A 23,768-nucleotide genomic window follows, 5' to 3' on the forward strand; every position below is an offset into this window, starting at 1 on the left:
TTAATGAAGTGTATCTGCCATGATAACTTTTTAGTCTTAAAGGATGGCCCAAGTCTTTTATTCCTGAAATTCAGAGCACTTGGTTCTGTAGGAACAAGGACACATTTGACATCATACCACTAAGCTATAGCAAGGGTGTTAGACTCAATTTCATTGAGGGCCACACAAGGATTGTGTTTGACCTCAGGTAGGTGTGGCCAGGGTGGGCATGGCTAGCTAGACTTCACTCATGTCAGGGGCTGGAGCGCTCTGCCAGCGAAAACGGGCTTCCTATCTCCATTTTTGGCTGTGATGGTCTCCTGCAACCCTCTGCCAGAAAAAAACAGAGCTCGGGAGGGCCATGTTCAGTCCTCACGAGCTCCATTTTTGCTGGCAGAAGCACCGCAGGTTGGTCCTTTGCTGTTTCCAGGGTGGCCCCAAGGGCCAGATGTGGCCCGTGGACCTTGAGTTTGACACCCCTATATAAGAGGATCTTGGTTCCTCTCTCTTCCCTTTAAAATAAGAGGGATTATAATTACAGTTAGTCCATGATTTACAACAGTTCATTTAGTGCCCCTTCAAAGTTACAACAGCACTGAAAAAAGTGACTTACGACCATTTTTCATACTTACAACCATTTAAACATCCCCATGGGCACCTGATCAAAATTGAGATGCTTGGCAACTATTTAATATTTATGATGGTTACAGCATCCCGGGATCACCTTAGCAACAGAAATGTTGGGTTCAAATGTGGTCATAAGTCAAGAACTACCTGTACCAGCAAGGGAGTGAAGGAAGAGAGAAATACCAGGATGAAGTATGTGGAGAGGTCAAACCAAGGTGTTGTCACTGCCGTCCCACCCAACACTCCTCTGTGTTGGAGATCAGTTGCGCCAAGAAACTTCACCTCCAAGAAGCAGTGACAGTAAGAGTGAGCAGCCAGCCAAGTCCTGAAGCAAAGCAGCTTTCCATTTTCTGCTAGACTACACTGATGCTCCTTTTTTAAAAAAAAAAAACTGAACTCAGAATATAATCGCAGCACTCTGAGTCTATTTTACTTTAATTTTATCTTTATTTTTAAATTGGTTCATCATCTAGAATTAAGAGCTGCATTGAATGCATTAAAAAAAACAGGTCTGTCTTAGGTATGCTTAAAATGTAGACCACAAAAAGACAATGCCATCTGTAACAATTACAAAGTCTTGGAGAAGTCCACTGTGGGGCATGGGGGCCACGTTGGGAACCACTGTTATAAAGTGTCCATTTGCCATCTTGTACAAGATAAAACCAGGCCAATTTGGAAGCATTTGCTTTCAAAAGAAATGAAAGTGTTATACCAAAATTTGATGGCTTTCCTCATTCTCCATAGGCATTTACTCAATGTGACATGGGAAAACAGAGATCTCTCCTTCAACAAAGGTGGTTACTTGGTGAGGCCCACCATGGTAGTGATTTCGTTGAACCGGCATCGACTCTGGGAGATGGTAAGGCCCTTCCTCTGCCCCTCCCTCCCCACCCATCATCTTGTCTTAAGTGCATAGTCTTTTAGAACTATAGTTTGCTTGTTCTACAAATGGGTTTGTCTATAATTTACCTCCAGTTTTAAGCTTACATCGCAACATCCACTAATATCTATTAGCCTATGCAGGCTTTGACAATAACTGCTTTGAATCTAATGCAAACCTAATTGTGATTCATAAGCAGATGAAGCAAATCTGGCTTCATATCATTTGTCTACTTTTATTTCCCATTGAATTTACGTGTGACTGGAAACAGTGGAGGGTATCTACGTACCTGGGAGTTCTTTAGATTAAGATACTGCTACCTCTCCCTCAGATACAGAGAGACTGTGTCTATCTGAATTCCCAGCCAGCAAGACCACAAAACCAACATTGTGGAAAATGCCAAATGGGAAAGACTGACTCCAAAACTCTTAGATTGTATTTTAAAATCTTATCTTTGTTATGAATGGTAGGGCCATGCACAACTGACATATGATTTGTAAGAACTGCTTTTATACCTAGGTCAGGCATAGGCACCTCTCTGGAATTCATTAAAACAGCCCAATTTCTTTCTGGCTTTTGCAACAGAAGGCTGGCAGGTCTGAGAATTCTGAACAAGAATTGGCAATTGACTGTGCCCAAAAGTCACCTCTTATTGTCCTTCTTACTTCCGCAGTGCAGGCTTTTTTTTTTTTTTTACTCTGTCATTAAAATAAACAATTTCATTTGATAAACAAATTGAAGCACCATGAAATGAATTTTTAGATTCGTTTATTTTGTATGTTCGCAACTAATTTATTTAATTTGCAATGGAGGCTTGATCCATCACATGCCATAAGGCACATAACTCAGTTGGATGAATGCTCGTTGTGCAAGATGACTTTGTTGTTTCTTTCCAGTCATTAAAAATTGAATTAAAAAATAAACCTCAACAAATGTTGTGAAAGCAGATTGGCTTAAACTGCTTATGTACCAGAGATTAAGTTTTAAAGAACATGTAGGCATATTAGAAAGCTTGCCAATAAATTACTGTCTTTCCCCCCCAAAAAGGATAAATTTTTATTAAGAATCAACCACAACATCATTAATATCCATGTCAATCCAAAAGATAAGTGCTTCCCAAATTGTCCTTTTTTCTGGATAGTATGATCAGGGCTCTTCAGAAGAAAAACAGCTCAACGAGAGAAATTTATTAAGATATTTGGCTCCAAAGCTCTGCATGTTAATTTGCATTGTTATATCACATACCATGTCCATGTTTGATGTAGCCTATGCTTCACAGGATTGCTTGTACCATTAAGCTAAGTGAGGAAGCCACCATAGGTCATTGGTATTCATTTATCCTGAAGAGACAATAGTAATTGAATTAAGTTCTATCTCAAGCGGCAAAGAATTTTTACTTGTGTTTACTTTATGAATAATCTTTCATGTGAGAAAGACTGCATGTTATGTTGTAAGAGTATAACATGCAACTGTCCATTTATTTTCTTCCTCACAAACCAGCCCAAATGATCACATTTTAAAACAAGGCCACCTTAAGCAACAAAAGGGACTAGTTTTACCCTATTTCCCCCAAAATAAGACCTCCCTGGATAATAAGCCCAATCGGACTTTTGAGCGCATGTGCTAAAATAAGCCCTCCCCTGAAAATAAACCCTCTCTGAAAATACTGCCACCCTGCATCAGCCATGAGGTGACAACGCTCGCCACCTCCTGCACCTCAAAAATAATAAGACCTCCCTGGAAATAAGGCCAAGTGCTTATTTTGGGGGTCAGAAGAAAATAAGACCCTGTCTTATTTTGGGGGAACACAGTATATAAAATAATGTGATGTTTTGTTTGCTGCTCCATCTCAAATAATATGTCCTGAGCCCACATTAAATATGTTGTTGCAGTTCATTTCATTTGTTCTGACCAGGTTTTTTAATTTTGAGGAATGTTCCATATCTGTTAGCTCTGAAGCTCTCATCCCATTTGCCTAGAATATTCCAGAAAACTGGAGGAATGTTAGAATGATTTTAGCTAGCTGGGCATTTAGATTGCACCATCAATTTTGCTAAAATCTATTCCTGCATTTACACATTTCTCTTAATGAGAGAATATTGATGAGGTTACTCTCCTGCTCTCCATATGCACAAATGGACATCTTAGCATCTGCAATATAATTCGCTATATTGCAACTGGCAAAAAAGTCACAAAGGAAAACAAGTTGCGTATATTATCTAAGTATTTCTCCAATTTTTGCTCTTTGCATATTATCTAAGTATATCTGATTGGGTTTTATGTTATATTTGGATAATTACAAAAATAATCTGAAAGAGATGAACACTATTAGTAGAAAGATACTGGTGTTAATTAAATGAGGTATTTGTATAATTGCTTTCCATTATCACATTTCCTTTATGATATGACTTTCTCTGTTCAAGTGTTTTCCATATGTCATAGCAATTTACTACTGAGTTTTCTGTTAGGAATAAAGAATACAATTCTACTCAAACATTTAAAATTTATCTGCATTTGCAACTTTAGGGTAAACTGTTCTTTTAGCTGCTTCCAATACTCCATGGATGAAAGGCTTAGGAGACATACCAGATCATAAACAAAAATCCCCCACCCCAATTCTCCACTTTATATTAACTCTTCTTCCTTATAGCATAATATTCTATTGAGTTCCACTGAGAATAAGAGTAAAACCAAATTTGAAAAAATTGTTTAGAGGTCTCAAATCTGAAATTTGTAAATTTCAGAACCATTATAAATAAATAGAATGTGGCTTGAAATATAATGGAAAAATGTAAGATTTAATTTAAACTTTTTTTAAAAAAAATGTTTCATGAATTTTAAGCTTTTGGGGAGGTTTATCTGCAAGAGTAACATGTTTTGAGGGCTTTGTTTCAAAGGCCTTTGCTGTCGTATGCAGAATGTGCATTAAAATAAGGTGACCAGATTTTCAGATTGGAAAAGAGGGACACCCTTGACCGGGGGGGGGGGGGGGGGGGGGCTTGATTAAAAAAATTTTTTTTGTCAAAAGGTCACCCCAGGACACTGAAACCAGCATAAATACGAATCTGTTGCCAAACAAAATTTTGATCACGTGATCATGAGGATGCTGCAACGGTCGCTAAGTGTGAAAAATGGTTGCAACGGTCGCTAAGTGTGAAAAATGGTCGCAACGGTCGCTAAGTGTGAAAAATGGTCATCAGTCACTTTTTTCAATGCCATTGTAACTTTGGTCACTAAATGTTTTCCCCCTCCTCGAGACTCCTCACTTCTTCCTTCATTCCTCTTGCTTATCTACCTTCACCTTATCTGTCTTCTGCTCTTTCCCTCTCTTCCTTCCTTCCTCCCTCCTTCCATCCTCTTCTTTCCTCACTCACTCCCTTCCTCCTTTTTTCTCTTCCTTCCTCCTTCCATTCTTTATACGATATAAAATTCAATGAGGGTGAAACACACCAAATCTGGCAAAGCTGCCTTGCACCAACCTGGCCTGCCCATAGAATAGCAGCCACTTTGAGACACATAAACCTGGTCTGAACATATTGCATCACAAAGATTTGCAAAGATCACATTTGCAAAAAGGAACATTTCTTGTAGTAAATACATTTTATAAACAATTTAAAAGTAAAAATCCCCCCAAAATAATAAAAAAGGTATTCTATAAATAAAAGAAATCCTTAAAAACCATTGTTAAGTATTACACCAGCAATAATTTATACTGTCACCATTTCAAACTATCATCAGAAATACGAATCTGTTGCCAAACATCAACATTTTGATCGCGTAACCATGAGGATGCCACAACGGTCGCTAAGTGTGAAAATGGTCGCTAAGTGTGAAAAATGGTCATCAGTCACTTTTTTCAATGCCATTGTAACTTTGGTCACTAAATGTTTTCCCCCTCCTCGAGACTCCTCACTTCTTCCTTCATTCCTCTTGCTTATCTACCTTCACCTTATCTGTCTTCTGCTCTTTCCCTCTCTTCCTTCCTTCCTCCCTCCTTCCATCCTCTTCTTTCCTCACTCACTCCCTTCCTCCTTTTTTCTCTTCCTTCCTCCTTCCATTCTTTATACGATATAAAATTCAATGAGGGTGAAACACACCAAATCTGGCAAAGCTGCCTTGCACCAACCTGGCCTGCCCATAGAATAGCAGCCACTTTGAGACACATAAACCTGGTCTGAACATATTGCATCACAAAGATTTGCAAAGATCACATTTGCAAAAAGGAACATTTCTTGTAGTAAATACATTTTATAAACAATTTAAAAGTAAAAATCCCCCCAAAATAATAAAAAAGGTATTCTATAAATAAAAGAAATCCTTAAAAACCATTGTTAAGTATTACACCAGCAATAATTTATACTGTCACCATTTCAAACTATCATCAGAAATACGAATCTGTTGCCAAACATCAACATTTTGATCGCGTAACCATGAGGATGCCACAACGGTCGCTAAGTGTGAAAATGGTCGCTAAGTGTGAAAAATGGTCATCAGTCACTTTTTTCAATGCCATTGTAATTTTGGTCACTAAACAGCCATGTTCCTGACTTAACAACCACCATGATTCACTTAACGTGGCAATAAAAGTTCGCAAAATGAGGCAAAAATCATTTAACAAACGTCTCCCTTAGCAACAGAAATTGGGGGATCAATCCTGGTCGTAAGTCGAGGATTACCGGTAGCCAATTGCAAAAGGCAACTTTACTTGGAACAGGTGAGATTGTGCCCGGATCCCTTTCATGCCAACATCCCATCCTGTCCATGGGGAGAACTCCACAGGCGGACAAAAGCCCCAATCCCCTCTCAACCTCCAGCTGACTCTGCCATCCGCCATAACCACACATGCCCCTCAAAGGCAAAACTCAGGGGGCTGAATTCTACAGGGGGAGGAGTAAAGGGGGGATTTGAGGGGCAGCCCAAAGCACCATCTGTCTAAATTTGCATCAGGCAGGCAGTAACATTTTCATAGACCATGATCAGAGGAGCAGCTGATCCTATGGAGAGACTCCTCCTGCATTCAGTCCCAGGCCTACAAGTGGACGTACCCTTCCTTCCTTCCTTCTTTCACCTTCCTTCCCTCCCTCCCTCCCTCTTTCTTCCTTCTAGCCTTCCTTCCTTTCCATTCTTTCTCCTTCCTTCCTTCCTGTTGCCTATCTGCCTTCTGTCTTTCTGCACTTTAGATCTCTCTTCCTCCTTCCTTCCTCTTTCCATCCTTTCACCAAAAATCAGGATGTTTTATTAGCATCAGCATCATTCTGCTGAAAATGCCAGATTCTGTGGTACTTCTGGATGAGATTTAGAAAATTACAGAGACATGAGGAACCATTATATAATTTCACTTGGCAAAACTCTGATTAAAATAATAGCAACAAAATGTAAGGTTTTTTAATTTTAAAACTCTAGCAAAACATAGATTTATTTCCAGTTTAGTTAATTAATGCCATTATAAACAGGAATGCAATTGATTAAATAAAAATGACTTTTTCTTTTATTAAGAATACTTATTCTACACTAAACTAGAAAATATTTCATAGGCCCTTCAACAAGTTTGTTACAAATTTTCAGGATTGCATGCATTCTTGAAACTGATACCATGTAATGTTAAAAAGCAGATCACTAACTAAGTACACTAAAAACCATGTTTAATTATTTGCTACTTGAGGCCAATAGCAATGATGAAGAAATTTCTCTCATCCTCAGTGACAATATTTTTAGGGCCAAAAAATAAAACTCTGTATATTGGATCTGTTGAATGGAGAAAGGCCTGCCCCCCCCTCCCCCAAATGAGATACCTTCCACGATAATAGGAGAGGAGAGCCTGGAGACAGCAATCACAAGGCAGAACGTAGCTAAGAGAATGGGGCAGCTAAGAGAACGGGGCGGGGGTTGGGAGAAGGCATGGGACTGGCTGGGGAAGGAGGGAGGGAGGGAGGGAGGGGGAGAACATGAGTGTGTGTATCCCTCCTTCCTTCAGCCCAACACTCTTGCTGGCATTCTGGCCAGACGAGAGGGACTGCAGAGGGTCTAGGGCAGCGAGCCATTCAATCAATGGGAAACTTGCCTCTTGGAAGGAATGACCCGGTTTGGCTCCCACTTTCAACAATCAAACAGAGAAGCGAAGAGGCAGGACAGACGAAGCGGGAGCCAAGCCGGGCTAGAGTGTTGGGCTGAAGGAAGGAGGGATACACACACTCGTGTTCTCCCCCTTCCTCTCTCTCTCTCTCTCTCAAATGGCAAATCGCTGCTGGGAGCCCGGTCTCATTTGGGGGAGGGGGAGGAAGCAAGCCTTTTTCCATTTCAAGGAGCTGCCGCTCCTCCCCCCCACCTCTTAGAAGTCCAGCCAGCTGCCTGCCAAGCTCTCCACGGAGACTAGTATCCAGCCGGATTTCTTGAATCCCCGCGTGTGTGCGCAAGGCAGCTAGGCAGGCTCTGCTTGGGAGGACCAGGCTATGGAGGGCATAGCATGGTCATCTCAAGCGAAGCTCCCCTCCCCCGCAAACTGCATTGCCCACACGCGCGGGGATTCAAAGTATCCAGCCGGATTTCTTGAATCCCCCGCGTGTGTGCGCAAGGCAGCTAGGCAGGCTCTGCTTGGGAGGACCAGGCTATGGAGGGCATAGCATGGTCATCTCAAGCGAAGCTCCCCTCCCCCGCAAACTGCATTGCCCACACGCGCGGGGATTCAAAGTATCCAGCGGATTTCTTGAATCCCCCGCGTGTGTGCGCAAGGCAGCTAGGCAGGCTCTGCTTGGGAGGACCAGGCTATGGAGGGCATAGCATGGTCATCTCAAGCGAAGCTCCCCTCCCCCGCAAACTGCATTGCCCACACGCGCGGGGATTCAAAGTATCCAGCCGGATTTCTTGAATCCCCCGCCTGTGTGCGCAAGGCAGCTAGGCAGGCTCTGCTTGGGAGGACCAGGCTATGGAGGGCATAGCATGGTCATCTCAAGCGAAGCTCCCCTCCCCCGCAAACTGCATTGCCCACACGCGCGGGGATTCAAAGTATCCAGCGGATTTCTTGAATCCCCGCGTGTGTGCGCAAGGCAGCTAGGCAGGCTCTGCTTGGGAGGACCAGGCTATGGAGGGCATAGCATGGTCATCTCAAGCGAAGCTCCCCTCCCCCGCAAACTGCATTGCCCACACGCACGGGGATTCAAAGTATCCAGCCGGATTTCTTGAATCCCCGCGTGTGTGCGCAAGGCAGCTAGGCAGGCTCTGCTTGGGAGGACCAGGCTATGGAGGGCATAGCATGGTCATCTCAAGCGAAGCTCCCCTCCCCCGCAAACTGCATTGCCCACACGCACGGGGATTCAAAGTATCCAGCCGGATTTCTTGAATCCACGTGCATGTGGGCAACGCAGCTAGGCGGGCGGGCAACCCGCTTGCTGACACGCTGGACGCGTCAGGGCAGGGGCCCGCGGCCGGGAGCGGCTTCTGGCGGCTACCGGGCGGCGATCTCACACCATCCGCTCGCGGCTCTTAATACTCACCAGTCAGCGCAGCTGCAACCTCTTTCGTCTTTTGGTGAAAGGAAATGGAGACTCGCGCAGACGTGCTGAAAATTTCCAATCCCAGCCAGCTCACTGATTGGCTGGAGTCCAGGCCAATCCAATCAGTGAGCGGGCAGGCTGGGCTGGCTTAAATTTGTAGGTAGGTAAAAGCACACTTTTTTTGGCGCTCGCAGCTCCCGCCCATCAGCTGCTAGCTTGCTGGGCTGGCTCATCGGTAGGATAGAGAACAAAACGATGAGCCAGCCCAGCAAGCTAGCAGCTGATGGGCGGGAGCTGCGAGCGCCAAAAAAAGCGTGCCTTTTAAAAAGGCGGGCGGGACGCGGGAAAATGCGTTGGAAGGCGGGTGTGTCCCGCCAAAAGCGGGACGTCTGGTCACCTTACATTAAAAGATCTTATTTCCATCATGCTATTTTCTCCAAGTGGGGAAATACCTATATCTAATGTAATGTTGTATAACTATTAAATGAAAGCCTTTTGATTTTTGCAATGTTTAACACATTATGTCCAGTTTTCTTTTTTCTTTTTGCAGTAGATTTTTTTTTAAAAAGTTAGAACAGGGGGCATATGCTCATTCTATACTTAAGCTAAGTTTGTTGAGCCTCTGGGAATCACAAACAAAATGTTCCTAAGTGTTTCTTGTTTTCTTGAGCCATGATAACGCAACCAGTTTTTTTTAATTGTCATTTTTGTTTTATGTACATATGTGTGTACATAAGATCCATGCACTCAATTATATCATAAAATATACATACACCTACATATTTAAATACAATATAATAAAATAAGCAGTTTACAAAGTCAGCCTATTGCCCCCAACTATCTGGGTCCTCATTTTACCGACCTTGGAAGGATGGAAGACTAAGTCAACCTTGAGTTGTTAAGAATTGTACTGCTGAACTGCTGGCAGCTAGCAGTCAGCAGAAGTAGCCTGCAATATTGCATTAGAACCACTATGTCACCACTATGTCCCTTTATTTTAACCTATGCAATTATATTTTTTTCTTGAACAATTGTTATTTCAGCAGTGATGTGCGGTGAGGTTTATGGCTGGTGAGGCACTGACACAGTGGTGGGTTTCAAATTTTTTAGACTTGTGGACTTCAACTCCTAGAATTCCACAGCCAGGCATGCTCAGTTCCGATTTAAAGCGACAGTATTTGTTTTTCTCCTTTGCAAAAAAGTTTCCTTCATTCTTTTTCTTCTCCCTCTCCCCCTTCCTTCCTCCCTCTCTCCCTCCCTCCCCCCTCTCTCAAACAGACACATGCACACAGAGAAGTTGGATTGGACTATCTCTCCTACCCCCTTCCCTCTCTCACTCACTCTCTCTCAAACAAACACAAACACAGAAGTTGGATTGGATATATTTTCCAATGGCTTGAAAGCAGCTCCTCTGCCATACCCCCACCCCTCATTCCCCTGCTGCCTTCCCCAAACACCTCCACCAATAGCAAATGCAGCCTGCTGTCTGGGTGGGAAATGCCTGAAATGCAATAAAGCCCACCCACCCACTCACCTCCTGCTTGCAGGCTGGTGTGAGAGAAGAGGCAGAAAAGCCGGAGGGGAGCCGATCCGAGCCTTTGATTGCAGGCGGAGCCACGTTGCCTTTTCAAACTTGTAATCAGTGAAGTTCGACTTATATAGTTTCATCCAGCTGTGTGTGTGTGTGTGTGTGTTTGAAAAGGCAACATGGCTCTGCTTGCAATCAAACTACACTTGCGGAGGGATCTACACTTGAGGATGAAGTTTGAATTCCTTCCCCTCCCTCGGACCCACACATACCTTTTCCAGCTGTTTCAGAGAGGATTTCAACTCTGCTCTTGACTGTCATCATGAAAAGAAAAAAAATGTAAAAGGAAAAAAGGCAAGAGCTGAGGTCAGGCTGAGCTAGTTGCTGCCAGAGTCACCATGGATGACTCCGCTTAAATGTTTAAAAAAGCCTCTAAAAAGTGCCCTCTACAAGAGGATGGAGGAGAATGACGTGCCTCATCTACGTCAGGAATTTTTAGGCTTTTAACTCTTGATTAACTTTGCTCGAGTGATCATAAAACGCCTAAAGTCAGACTAGATGAGGCACGTCATTCTCCTGCCTCCTCCTGTAAAGAGCGCTTTTTTAGAGGCTTTTTTAAATAGTTAAGCAGAGACATCCATGGTGACTCTGGCAGCAACTACCTCAGCCTTTTTCCTTTTGCATTTTTTTTTTCTTTTCATGATGACAGTGGTGAGGCTCTGCCTCCCCTGCCTCCCCTGACTGCACATGCCTGTATTTCAGTAATGAAAATAATACAGTAGCCCTCAAGTTTTCTAGGGTGGTGCATTCCTCAGTGGCTGGCTGCAGTGTCTAAGTAAAAAGAATACAAGTGACATAGCAAATGGAGAGCAGAAGGCCTAATGAGAACAGGCTTAATGGCAAGGTTGTCCATTTTATAATTACTTATTGGAGTTGCTCAAATATTCCCGCAACAACAACAACAACAATTCTGTACCCATTACTCCATTTTAAATCCATTTTTTTCTGCTAGGAGTTACATCCCATTCATTTCCAATCTTTGTAAATAAATATAATTACCTAGACTATTTCCATGGGGTCATTTAAAAATCCAGCACAGTTTAAAGCTAATATAGTAATATCTATTTGCGAAGTGCTGTAGCTTAATGCCATTTGCAGCACGAGTGCAGAAATGATCACCATCCATGAGGATAACAGAAATAAAATGTGTAACTGCTGTATCCATATAAAACAGATGGAACCTTAATAGTCTCAGATCACTCATTATTCAGTGATTACTGTCAAACTGTTTGGCAAATTGTTCTAGATTATGATTACCCAAAGGCTATAGATATTTTTCTGGGCAGAGCAAAGACTGTCAACAGTATCCAGTCCCAGAGCTCCAGAATCTGTCCTGAGAGATATATATATATATATATATATATATATATATATATATATATATATATATATATATATATATATATATATATATATATATATATATATATATATATATATATATATATATATATATATATATATATATATGCTGTGACTTTAAATATATATATATATATATTTAAAGTCACAGCATAAAATATAACATATATATATATATGTATGTATGTATATGTATATGTATATGTATATGTATATGTATATGTATATGTATATGTATATGTATATGTATATGTATATGTATATGTATATGTATATGTATATGTATATGTATATGTATATGTATATGTATATGTATATGTATATGTATATGTATATGTATATGTATATGTATATGTATATGTATATGTATATGTATATATTTCTGCTGGTTTGCTTTAAGCTATAAAGTAAGAAAGAGAGTTGGTTTTTCTTCCCTATGGTCTCTTTCTCCTCTGATGTTGTTCGACAATGATGATGCTAATGATTCTCAAGGAGCCTTGTTTAAATAACCTATTGACAATGGTGTATAAAAATCCAAAAGCACTCTATTTACATGGTTTAAACGACATCCCCTCCACTCCTTTCCTACTGCACAGGTGGGGAAATGGGAAAAGGGAATTATCCGCATGGAATATCCAGTGTGGCCACGCTATGGATCCTTCCTGCAGCCCATGTCAGATAATCGCCACCTCACAGTGGCTACCCTTGAAGAAAGACCATTTGTCATTGTGGAGAACACAGATCCTTCCACTGGAGTATGTGTCCGAAATACAGTTCCTTGCCGGAAACAGACCAACTCCTCCGTAAGGTAAACGAGAGGAAAGAAGTCAAAAGACAGAACAGGAGGAAGCAGTATTGGAGCCAACGGGGGTTGGCTTGCTAAAGGGAGGAGGAGGGGGGTGGCTTCCAATGTATATCTTTTCCCAGAAACCCCAACGTGTTTTCTCATGTAAAACCAGTTACATTAATTTCATTCCTAAACGAATTGCTTACTTCACTGTTCACCATCATTCGTTTGTTTTTGTTTTTGTTTTAACTTGCCTTCTGTTTCATTAAAAAAAAATTCCCCACTCTGGTGTCCTTCAGATAGGATTGACAACTTGCTCCACAATTCCAGACCACAACATCCCTCAGTTTTTTTATTGTGTTGTTTAGGAATTATGGGAGATGTAATCCTACATGGTATCTTAGTGGGACATGGTGGCTCAGTGGCTAAGATGAAGGGATGTGGTGGCTCAGTGGCTAAGATGCTGAGCTTGTCGATCAGAAAGGTCGGCAGTTTGGCGGTTTGAATCTCTAGTGCTGCATAATGGAGTGAGCTCCTGTTATTTGTCCTAGCTTCTGCCAAACTAGCAGTTGGAAAGCATGTAAAAATGCAATTAGAAAAATAGGGACCACTTTGATGGTTTTTCGGTGTTTAGTCATGCCGGCCACATGACCACTGAGACATCTTCGGACAGTGCTGGCTCTTCGGCTTTGAAACAGAGATGAGCACCGCCCCCTAGAGTCGGGAACAACTAGCACATATGTGCAAGGAAAACTTTTACCTTTATCTGTCATAGACAGGGAGGCACAATCTATTAACTTTATGATTATGATAGCGAAATTTGGAGCTCCGATATCCACTTTCCATGATTCACCAAGGGAATCAGATAAATGTTGAAGCAGCTTTAATAATTTAGATTTAACCCTTTAGATTTAACTGAAACTAAAGGTTATCAGCCAAGTGTCTCCCTCAGTAGCAGAACCTGTGTGTCACTTATGCATCTGTCTGTCCAGTATTGCTGCTACTTCTATCTACTTGTTGGAATACTAGTAAGATGGAAATGTTTATCCAACTTGGGTGAGAGGGTGTCCTTTCTTTAGAAGGTGTGCTTGCAACATGCCAATTCTTCACTGCTGGATTTTCCATGAAAGAAGGAATAATGAGGAAGCTTGAATAGTAGCTGCTGCAAGCTTGAAAACTTTCCAAATTAGAGGATGAATTCAGGATAGGCAACCCCTCTAAAGCATGGGGGGAGGGATCAAAGCTGGCATTCAAGTCAGTAGTATTGGGGTGGCTTTCAATTAAACCCCATTGCCCAGAAGAACCTACTGTACAACCTTTCCTAACATGCTGCCCATCAGATGTGTCGGATTGTAGGTTTCATCCCTCCCAGCCAGCAGGGTCAAAGAATGAGTGGCACTAGTAATATGCTAAAATATATTCCTTAAGTGCCTATTCTGTACCTCTGTCTGAAACAATATGAATCCTAATGGAGGCATATAAAGAACAGGATACATGAATGGAATTGCTATATTTTAATTGATCTCGTGCTGTTAACTAAATTTACATAAAATGAACACAAACATGATGGATATTAGGTCATGGATGGAAGAATAGTTGCCATTTGTTTGGAATGCCATTTGTGTGCTTCCTAAGGTGATACTAGAAGTAAAAGTTGTTTTGATTGATGAAAATGATTATCAGAAAATGAGATCTCAATTTTGAGACATTTAACAGACTGTGTGCCATAGTCAAAATGCTAGTTAGCTGCAAACTGTTCCTACTCTTCCCCCCTCCCCCGACATTTTGGCATGACCTAGGGCAGTGGTTCTCAACCTGTGGGTCGGGACCCCTTTGGGAGTTGATCGACTTTCACAGGGGTCACCTAAGACCATTGGAAAATACATATTTTTGAAAAAATATGGAAAGCATAAAATATTTTTATGGTTGGGGGTCACCACAACATGAGGAACTGTATTAAAGGGTCATGGCATTAGGAAGGTTGAGACCCACTGACCTAGAGCCTTTAAAGTTGAGCTGAGGTGGCGCAGTGCTTAAATGCAGCACTGCAGGCTACTTCAGCTGACTGCAGTTCTGCAGTTCGTCTGTTCAAATCTCGCCTGCTTAGGGTTGACTCAGCCTTCCATCCTTCCGAGGTGGGTAAAATGAGGACCCGGATTGTTGTTGGGGGCAATATGCTGACTCTGTAAACCGCTTAGAGAGGGCTGAAAGCCCTATGAAGCGGTATATAAGTCTAACTTCTATTGCTATTGCTATTAAAGTTGCAAGTAAGAAGGAAATATAAAATAAACAAAAAACTTGCACTGTTATATCTATATGTTAAGACTATTGTCATTTATTGGCTTCAAGTTCAACATATTTTACACCCGATACCATGGCCTCCTTTGAGAGTACTTCACTCAAGCACATATATCGGGTGTACTTTTTAAGGGCATATTGGTTTTAGATAATGAGATTGAAGTTAACCAACAGTTTTGAAATCTAGAGGCCATTTTATTGCATATATTCATTGTTAAATGGAAAGCTAAATTTCAATTATAGGTTATGGAAATGAAGGGTTTTTTCCCCCCATCCCAGTTCATGGACCCTGTGAAATTTATTCATGGATTCCCCAAGTGTCTGTAGACCCCAGGCTAAGAATCCCTGTGCCATATTAATAAAAGTAGCAGTAATTTTGTAATGATGTTTGAAAATAAAACATTGATAGTCTTAGATGAGCAGAAAATGCTGTTTCCTCTGAAACATGGGTAATTTCCGTGACTGAAGTCAAGTCAAGATAGAGTGGTGATGCAAAACAAGTAGCGCTATATTATGTATGTGGGGGAATAACAGATTACTCTTTTTGTTCCCACGTTTAAGAGAAAGGACTGGGAGTAATAGTTTGCAATTTAAAGTGCATTTGTCCTATTTTAACCACTATTTTTTGAAATCACAAGAAGCCATGCTATTTTTTGGTGTGCTATCAGAATTCTGCAGTTGAATTCAGATTCTCAGGATTGCAAAACTGTGATGTAAAATATCAAAGAATTTGAAAGAGGATTTCCTTGGTCAGTGTTGAATGGAACCAGGAATAGGTTCATGTTTCTGCTTCAGGCTGAGTGGTGAATAATCAGTCATGAATCTTGGCTGGAAGCATATACAGTTGCAAGAAAAAGTATGTGAACCCCTTGGGATTATGTGGAGTTTTGAATGAATTGGTCATAAAATGTGCTCTGAACTTCATCTAAGTCACAACAATAGACAAACACAGTCTGCTGAAAATAATACTACACAAACATTAGATGTTGCCATGGTTTAATTGCACATAACATGTAAACATTCACAGTGCAGGGAGGAAAAAGTATGTGAGCCCCTAGCCTAATGACGTCTCCAAGAGCTAATTGGAGCCAGGAGTGAGCCAACCTTGATTCCAATCAGTGTGATGATATTGGATGTGTTGCTGACAGCTGTTCTGCCCTTTAAAAACACACACCTGTTGTGGGTTTACTGGTTTCAAGAAGCACTGTCTGATGTGAACCATGCCTTGCAGAAAAGAGCTCTCAGAAGACCTACGATCAAGAATTGTTGACTTGCATGAAGCTGGAAAGGGTTACAAAAGTATCTCCAAAAGCCTTGATGTCCATGTGTCCACGGTAAGACAGACTGTCTACAAATGGAGAAAGTTTAGCACTCTTGCTACTCTCCCTAGGTGTGGTCGTCCTGTAAAAATGACTGCAAGAGCACAGTGCAGAATGCTTCATGAGGTAAAGAAGAATCCTAGAGTGTCAGCTAAAGACCTATAGAAATCTCTGGCACATGCTAACATTTTTGTTCACACATCTACAATAAGGAAAACATTAAACAAGAATGGAGTACATGGGAGGACACCACGGAGGAAGCCATTGCTGTCCCAAAAAAAATATTGCAGCACGTTTGAAGTTTGCAAAAGAGCACCTGGATGTTCCACAGCACTACTGGCAAAATATACTGTGAACAGATGAAACCAAAATTGAGTTGTTTGGGAAAAACACACAATACTATGTGTGGAGAAAAAAAGGCACAGCACACCAACATCAAACCTCATCCCCACTGTAAAACATGGCGGAGGGAGCATCATGATTTGGGGTTGCTTTGCTGCCTCAGGGCCTGGACAGATTGTTGTCATTGATGGGGAAATGAATTCCAGAGTTTATCAAGACATTTTGCAGGAAAACGTACGACCATCTGTCTGCCAACTGAAGCTCCGCAGGGGATGGGTGATGCAACAGGACAATGACCCAAAGCATACAAGTAAGTCAACACAAAAATGGCTTCAACAGCACAGAATACGCCCTGTGGAGTGGCCCAGTCAGAATCCTGACCTCAACCCAATTGAAATGCTGTGGCATGACCTTAAGAGAGCGATTCACACCAGACATCCCAAGAATATTGCTACACTGAAACAGTTTTGTGAAGAGGAGTGGTCCACAATTACTCCAGATCGTTGTGCAGATCTGATCTGCAACTACAAGAAATGTTTGGTTGAGGTTATTGCTGCCAAAGGAGGGTCAACCAGTTATTAAGTCCAAGGGTTCACATACTTTTTCCTCCCTGCACTGTGAATGTTTACATGTTATGTGCAATTAAACCATGGCAACATCTAATGTTTGTGTAATATTATTTTCAGCAGACTGTGTTTTTCTATTGTTGTGACTTAGATGAAGTTCAGAGCACATTTTATGACCAATTCATTCAAAACTCCACATAATCCCAAATGGTTCACATACTTTTTCTTGCAACTGTAGTGGATAGCCTGGTTTGCAGATTATGGCTGGTTGAAGGAGGTAAGTAGTTGGCACTAGCAATCAATCTGCATTCCTACATGTTGGGACCCAGAGACTAAGCTTTTTAATCATTTGCCTGTTGCTGACCTCTGCAATTCTCTAATCAAGATTGTGTCATCAATGTTCCTGCTCAATGGAGAAAGTTACATTCCTCCCCTAATAAATTAAAACTGAAATCTAATAGAAGTTCCTGGCTTCATTCTTCTAAGATTAATATTAATATTTCTGATGCTATAATCAGGGGTGGTATTCACTTACTTTCCCTACCGATTCGCAAATGTGAGCGTGTGTGTCCACGCATGTGCTTGGCTTTCCGCACATGCACTTTGATCACGCATGGGGTTTACACACATGCACGTGCTTTGAAAACATACCTAAATAGAACAGCATAGAGCCTGGGCGGGTGGGTGGTAGTGGGGGGTTTCCACTACTGGTTCGTGTGAACTGGTCCAAACCGGCTGAATACCACCTCTGGCTATAATGTTTTGTGTCATTCTGTAAGTCCCAGTTTTAATTGACATCATGAACAGGCTTATCATTTTTTTCCCTTCCGCTTGGAATCTTTAGTCTCCTCTAGTGTCCAGTTTCTAAAATCATAAAGTAATTTCTCTTTGTTATGATTTAACCATAACCATTATAGCTAAAATATGTCTGTTTCCTACAAGAAGCTATTTATCTTGTATAGTAAATTTCAGAATCTTATAGTAAAACACAATTTTCCAAATTTATCTGGACCCTTATTCCATTTATAATCTCTTCATCCCATGTACTCAAACCTGTGGGAAACTGCTGTCTTGCAGTCTCCTCATGAAAAACAGCCATCTGGAGCAATGGTGGGTGATCTCTCATCCTCTCCTCATCTGGAGAGGTTCCAAGGAATCAGTCTACTTACCAGTTCCTTGGTCTTTACTGTGCTCATTAGTTGTGTTTTCATAAAGATGCCTTCAGTTTACCACACCTCCCTTAAAAGTCTGCAAAATGGTCAATTTTCAATAGCAAAAATAAATATGAGAATGGGAAGGGGAGGCCTCCTTTCCCCAATCAGGAAGCAAATTCGAAGCCAATCCATACAACAGTATTACAAATACAAACAGTATTCCAAGCCTCCTTGTAAGGAGGAAGTTGTGAGTGCTTCCTCTTTTTAAGGAGATTTACCTGGTAAATTTTCCTCCAACGGCAGGAGCTCCAACCTCTTTCTTACGATATCTTCTCCTGTTGCTGGATAGTGCGCTAAATATCATATGATTCCCCACCCCCCAGTCCTATGATAAAAATCTTGTATACTTCTGATGTGCGCCCACTAGGTGACATAGGATCTGGGTTCAATGGCCTGATCCATCAAGGGCCTCCTTATGTTCTTTCCTCTCCTCTTGGGTCCATAAGCTGTCACATATTAACAACCGTCTTGATGATAAAGGTAGTGTCAGCCTCTGCTTTGCTGTTGCTTCGGCTGCCATGAAACAGGGAGGGAGGGCATGGTATTTGGGAGGGGTTACTAATTGTGCTGGAGGAAGGTTCTGGAGCTCAGCTGCCTGTCGGACTACGCATGCGTAGGAGATTCCCGCCAGGACTAACGGCACCGACATTCCATCTTCGTGATGCCTTTTGAAGTTATCTCACACCTGACACTTGGGAGAATTATGATTGGACTGTATCTGTGATGCCAAGGGGTGGGGAATGGGTTATTCTATATATCAATCGCTTTCGCGCCTAAATAATCAGCCTTCGCTTCGCTATGCCTTTAATCATTTATAATTAGTAAAAGTACACTTGATTTCTACCCATGGAGTCTCGTGGTCTTCTTTCCTAATTATCTAATGGAGAGGTTCTGACAGTAAGCGAAGACTCACTCACACCCCACCAGGAGATTTCAACCTTCCGTGGGGGGTGTACCTACAAGAAGGAACGAGGAAAATGTCTTTGCGAGCGGGTGATGAAGAAGAGACTGAAAGGGAAACTGCAGACCCATCATTACCTGGGAGGATGGCTGGCCTAGGAATAGTGGACCCTGCGGTTCCCCCTCGATGGTCCCTAAGTGTGGGGCAAAAAGAAGATAGCGAAAGTTGGGATGCTGGAGTTACTAGGAGAAAACAAAGGGGAAAACCAGCCGACTGGGAAGAAACCTTGACCGAACGGAAGCCCCGGGAAAGAGAACAAACGGAAGAGTTTGAACAAAGGTACTCTATGCAAAAATTTAGGGAGGGTGAAGAGGCCGAGGGAGGATGGGAGCAAACAAACCCAGAAACAGCTTCCCCCCCACCCAGCCAGGGCTGCTGCCAGAGTAGAGGGGGGGGGCAGAAGACGCAGAATGGCAAAAGTCCCTCCCTTGCCTGTAAAATATGACGGGAATTCCAAGAAACTGGGTCTCTTTGTTATACAAATTTGGAACTATATGGAAATTTATGGGCCCGATTTAGAAACAGATGAGATGAAAGTGCGAATGGTCTTACTTACTTTGGAGGAAGAGGCGGCCGAATGGATGGTCAGCTTACAAAGCAAAGCAATTCCCCCCTCCTGAGGAATTTTGATGCCTTTATGACTGCGTTCAAAAGACGCTTTGATGACCCACTAATTGAGAAACGGGGAAAGATGAAATTTATGGCCCTCAAACAGGGAGATAGACCGGTGGCTGAATATATTCAGGAGTTTCAACAGCTTTCTTGTTATATGAGAGGCTGGTCTCAAGATGCCCTTCTGGATCAGTTTGCATTAGGATTAAATGAGGACATTTACCAACAATGCGTTAACAGACACCTTCCCAAGCGAGTCACAGCTTGGTATGAAAATGCAGCAGACGTTGAGCTCGATTTGATTAGACTTCAACGTGCGAGAGAGGAGAAAGCAGGGAGATCACACACACCCCCGCAGCTCAAAAGGCCCCGTTCCGCATCAGGGGTGAAGGAAAGGGAAGTTCCACCGGCAAGGCCAAGCCGCTCACATGCTTCCGTTGCGGGAGGGGGGGCCACCGCGCCACAGATTGCCGCGTTAAAATTCCTGCAACCGCCCCGCCCCCTGCCAAGAGGGAAGGGAAGATGAGCAAGGGCCCAGGGAAGAAGAAAGAGGCTGCTTTCGCTGCTGATAACACCCCCCAGCGCTTCAGACAGGAGGTGGAGGAAAAAGCAGACGTCACCCCCAGCTCCTCTGATGACTCCGATGACGACGCCTCGCCTCGTTGGGTGAGTTCAAATAAAGGCCCCATGTTGATCCCAATAGAATTAAGAGTACCACCCGATGGGGAGACAGAACAGCTTCCTGCCCTCCTTGATTTGGGCTGTTCGAGATGTATGATTAATCCCGCAATGGTTGAAAAACTGGGCCTGAAATTAAGAACTTTGAAAACCCCTATTGTGTTTTGCCAAATAGATGGATCCATTGCAGGGGGTGGCCCAGCCCATTTCTACACTGAACCTCTAGAGATGAAAATGGGCACCCACGTAGAATTGATCTCTTTTATTGTGTCTCCTGGAATGGACAGACCCCTTATTTTGGGACTCCCCTGGCTTCGTAAATGGAACCCTCGTATTAATTGGAGGGAGGGGTGGCTGCGCATTCGCACCAGCACAGCTCCAAACGGGGAGGGCGATACCCCAGAGCCTGCTGGCTCCATCCCCGCATTGGCCGCCAGGGGCCAGGAGAGAATTGAAGGGGAAGAGAAGATTCCAAAAGAGTATTGGGACCTGAAAGGAGTTTTTAGTGAAAAATCTTCAGATAAGCTTCCACCCCACCGATGATTGCTCCATCGATATTTTGCCAGGGGTAAAGCTTCCAAAGCCCCAAATATATTCAATGTCTCCTAGGGAAATGGAGGAAATGAGAAAATTCATTGCTAAAAACTTGGAAAGGGGTTTCATTGAGCCAGCACAACCCAAGGTAGCTGCATCCGTGTTGTTCAGAGAGAAGAAAGATGGCTCCCTGAGATTATGTGTTAATTTCAAAAACCTGAACTGTATCTCAGTTCAAAACCTATACCCGTTACCGTTGATGAAGGACATGCTGGCCCAATTGGGAAAGGGCCGCATTTTCACTAAATTGGACCTCAGAGAAGCATACTATGGGGTCCGCATAAAGGAGGGGGATGAGTGGAAGACGGCTTTCAACTGCCCCCTCGGTTGTTTCCAGTTCCGCGTGATGCCTTTTGGCCTGCAGGGGGCGCCTGCAGTCTTCATGCAATTAATTAATGAGATTTTGCATGACCACCTTTACAAGGGCATTATTGTATATTTAGACGATATCCTTATTTACACTCAAACTTATGACGAACACATCACATTAGTCCGCACTGTCCTGAAAAAGCTCCGGGCCGCTGAACTTTATGCCAAGTTGTCCAAGTGTGAATTTCACCAGGAGAAGATTGACTACCTTGGGTATCGCATCTCCCCCGCTGGTATTGAAATGGACCCTGCTAAAGTAAAGGCAGTCACTGAGTGGGAGGCGCCCCGGACACGTAAACAATTGCAGAAATTTTTGGGTTTTGCTAATTTCTATCGTCAGTTCATTCCTTCTTTTGCCAAAATTGCGCTTCCCATCACTAATTTATTGAAGTCCAAAGGTGGCCCTAAACCTAAGCCTAGCAAGCCGCTGGATTGGACCATGGAGTGTCAGGCTGCTTTTGAGAAGCTGAAACGACTCTTTGCAGCGGAACCGGTTCTGAAGCATCCAGACATGGACAAGCCTTTTGTTGTTCAAGCTGATGCCAGCGACGTGGCGGTTGGGGCCATCTTGCTTCAGATCAACGACCAAGGTAATTTACAACCGTGCGCATACACCTCCCGAAGCTCACAGACACAGAAAGGCGTTGGGCAATCTGGGAGAAGGAAGCATTTGCTGTACGATGGGCTTTAGCCACGTGGCGCCATTTTCTGGAGGGCGCTAAACACCCGTTTGAGGTATGGACTGACCATAAGAACTTAGAAGCTTTGAGGACTCCCAGGCGACTCTCCCCTAAGCAGATGCGTTGGGCTCAGCATTTCAATCGTTTTAATTTCACACTCAAGTACATCCTGGGAGGGAAGAATTTCATGGCTGATGCTTTGTCCAGACTCCCTCAGTACAACTGCTCTAAGCTGAGTATTGTTCAACCCGTGATTCCCGCATCCAGCCTGGCTGCTCCGGTGGTCACTCGGCAGCAGGCGCGCTCGAAAGTAGACGTGCCTCAAGATTTCCTTTCTGACCTCAAACAGGTCCTTTCCCAGGATGACTGGTTCCAGCAGCATCAAGGTGAATGCACAATGAGGGACGATTTGCCGTGGATTGGGGCAAAACTTTATGTCCCTGCCTCTCTTCAACTCATTGTTCTCCAACGGGCTCACGATTCCAAGATGGCGGGTCACTTTGGATTTGTGAAGACGCTGCATTTGGTGAAGCAGTTTTGGTGGCCCTCTTTGAAAAAAGACATTGAACTTTATGTTGCCAGTTGTCCAGTCTGTGCAGCCGCTAAACGACCACCAGGGAAGCCACAAGGTCTGCTCCAATCTGTAGCCCACCCTGTCGCCGCTTGGAAGGAAATTTCTATGGACTTTATTGTCGAACTTCCCGAGAGCCAGGGGCACACCGTCATATGGGTGGTTACTGACTTATTTTCCAAACAAGTTCATTTTATTCCGTGCCACAAGATTCCTTCTGCAAAGGCACTTGCTAAGCTCTTCATTTCTCACGTTTACCGTTTGCATGGGGTGCCTGATCCCATCGTTTCCGATAGAGGGGTCCAATTCACTTCTGCTTTCTGGAAGGAGTTTCTTAAGCGCATTGGCTCCGCCCAGGGCCTAAGCTCCACCCACCACCCTCAGACTAATGGGGCTTGCGAGAGGACTAATTCTGTGCTGGAACAATATTTACGTTGTTTCATCAATTATCAGCAAGATGATTGGGTGGACTTGTTGCCGTACGCTGAAGTGGCTTATAATAATTCTGTCCATAGCAGCACTGGATTCACTCCTTTTCGTGTTGTGTATGGTCAGGACTTTGTTCCTATTCCTGAAGTTTCCCTTGAGCAACCACAAGTTTCTTCCGTCTCTGAGTGGAGTGAGCAATTAAGCCATATTTGGCCTTTGGCACTTAGTACTTTGGATGCTGCGCATCGCGCTCATAAGAAACAGGCTGATAAGAAGCGTGCGCAACCTTATCAGTACAAAGTGGGTGACCAGGTTTATTTATCCACGAAGTTCCTGCAAACTACACAAAAGTCTAAGGAGTTGGGGCCTAAGTACGTGGGCCCATTTCCCATCATCAAAGTCGTCAATCCTGTTTCGGTTCG

At 43.0% G+C, this 23,768-nt stretch overlaps 1 protein-coding gene across 1 annotated transcript in view; it reads left to right on the plus strand.

The window, feature by feature from the left end:
• GRIN2C (glutamate ionotropic receptor NMDA type subunit 2C) overlaps positions 1 to 23,768 on the plus strand; it is a 78,739-nt gene that overhangs the window by 12,546 nt on the left and 42,425 nt on the right. The window contains exons 3-4 of the mRNA XM_087709989.1: positions 1,351 to 1,465; positions 12,523 to 12,734. Of these exons, the coding sequence (XP_087566115.1) occupies positions 1,351 to 1,465; positions 12,523 to 12,734 (327 nt within the window). The remainder of the gene's footprint in view (positions 1 to 1,350; positions 1,466 to 12,522; positions 12,735 to 23,768) is intronic.

The sequence above is a fragment of the Thamnophis sirtalis genome, unplaced genomic scaffold (assembly GCF_051295495.1).
Source record: "Thamnophis sirtalis isolate CommonGarterSnake01/CBP01778 unplaced genomic scaffold, rThaSir2_p1.2 scaffold_3, whole genome shotgun sequence".
Lineage (NCBI taxonomy): Eukaryota > Metazoa > Chordata > Lepidosauria > Squamata > Natricidae > Thamnophis > Thamnophis sirtalis.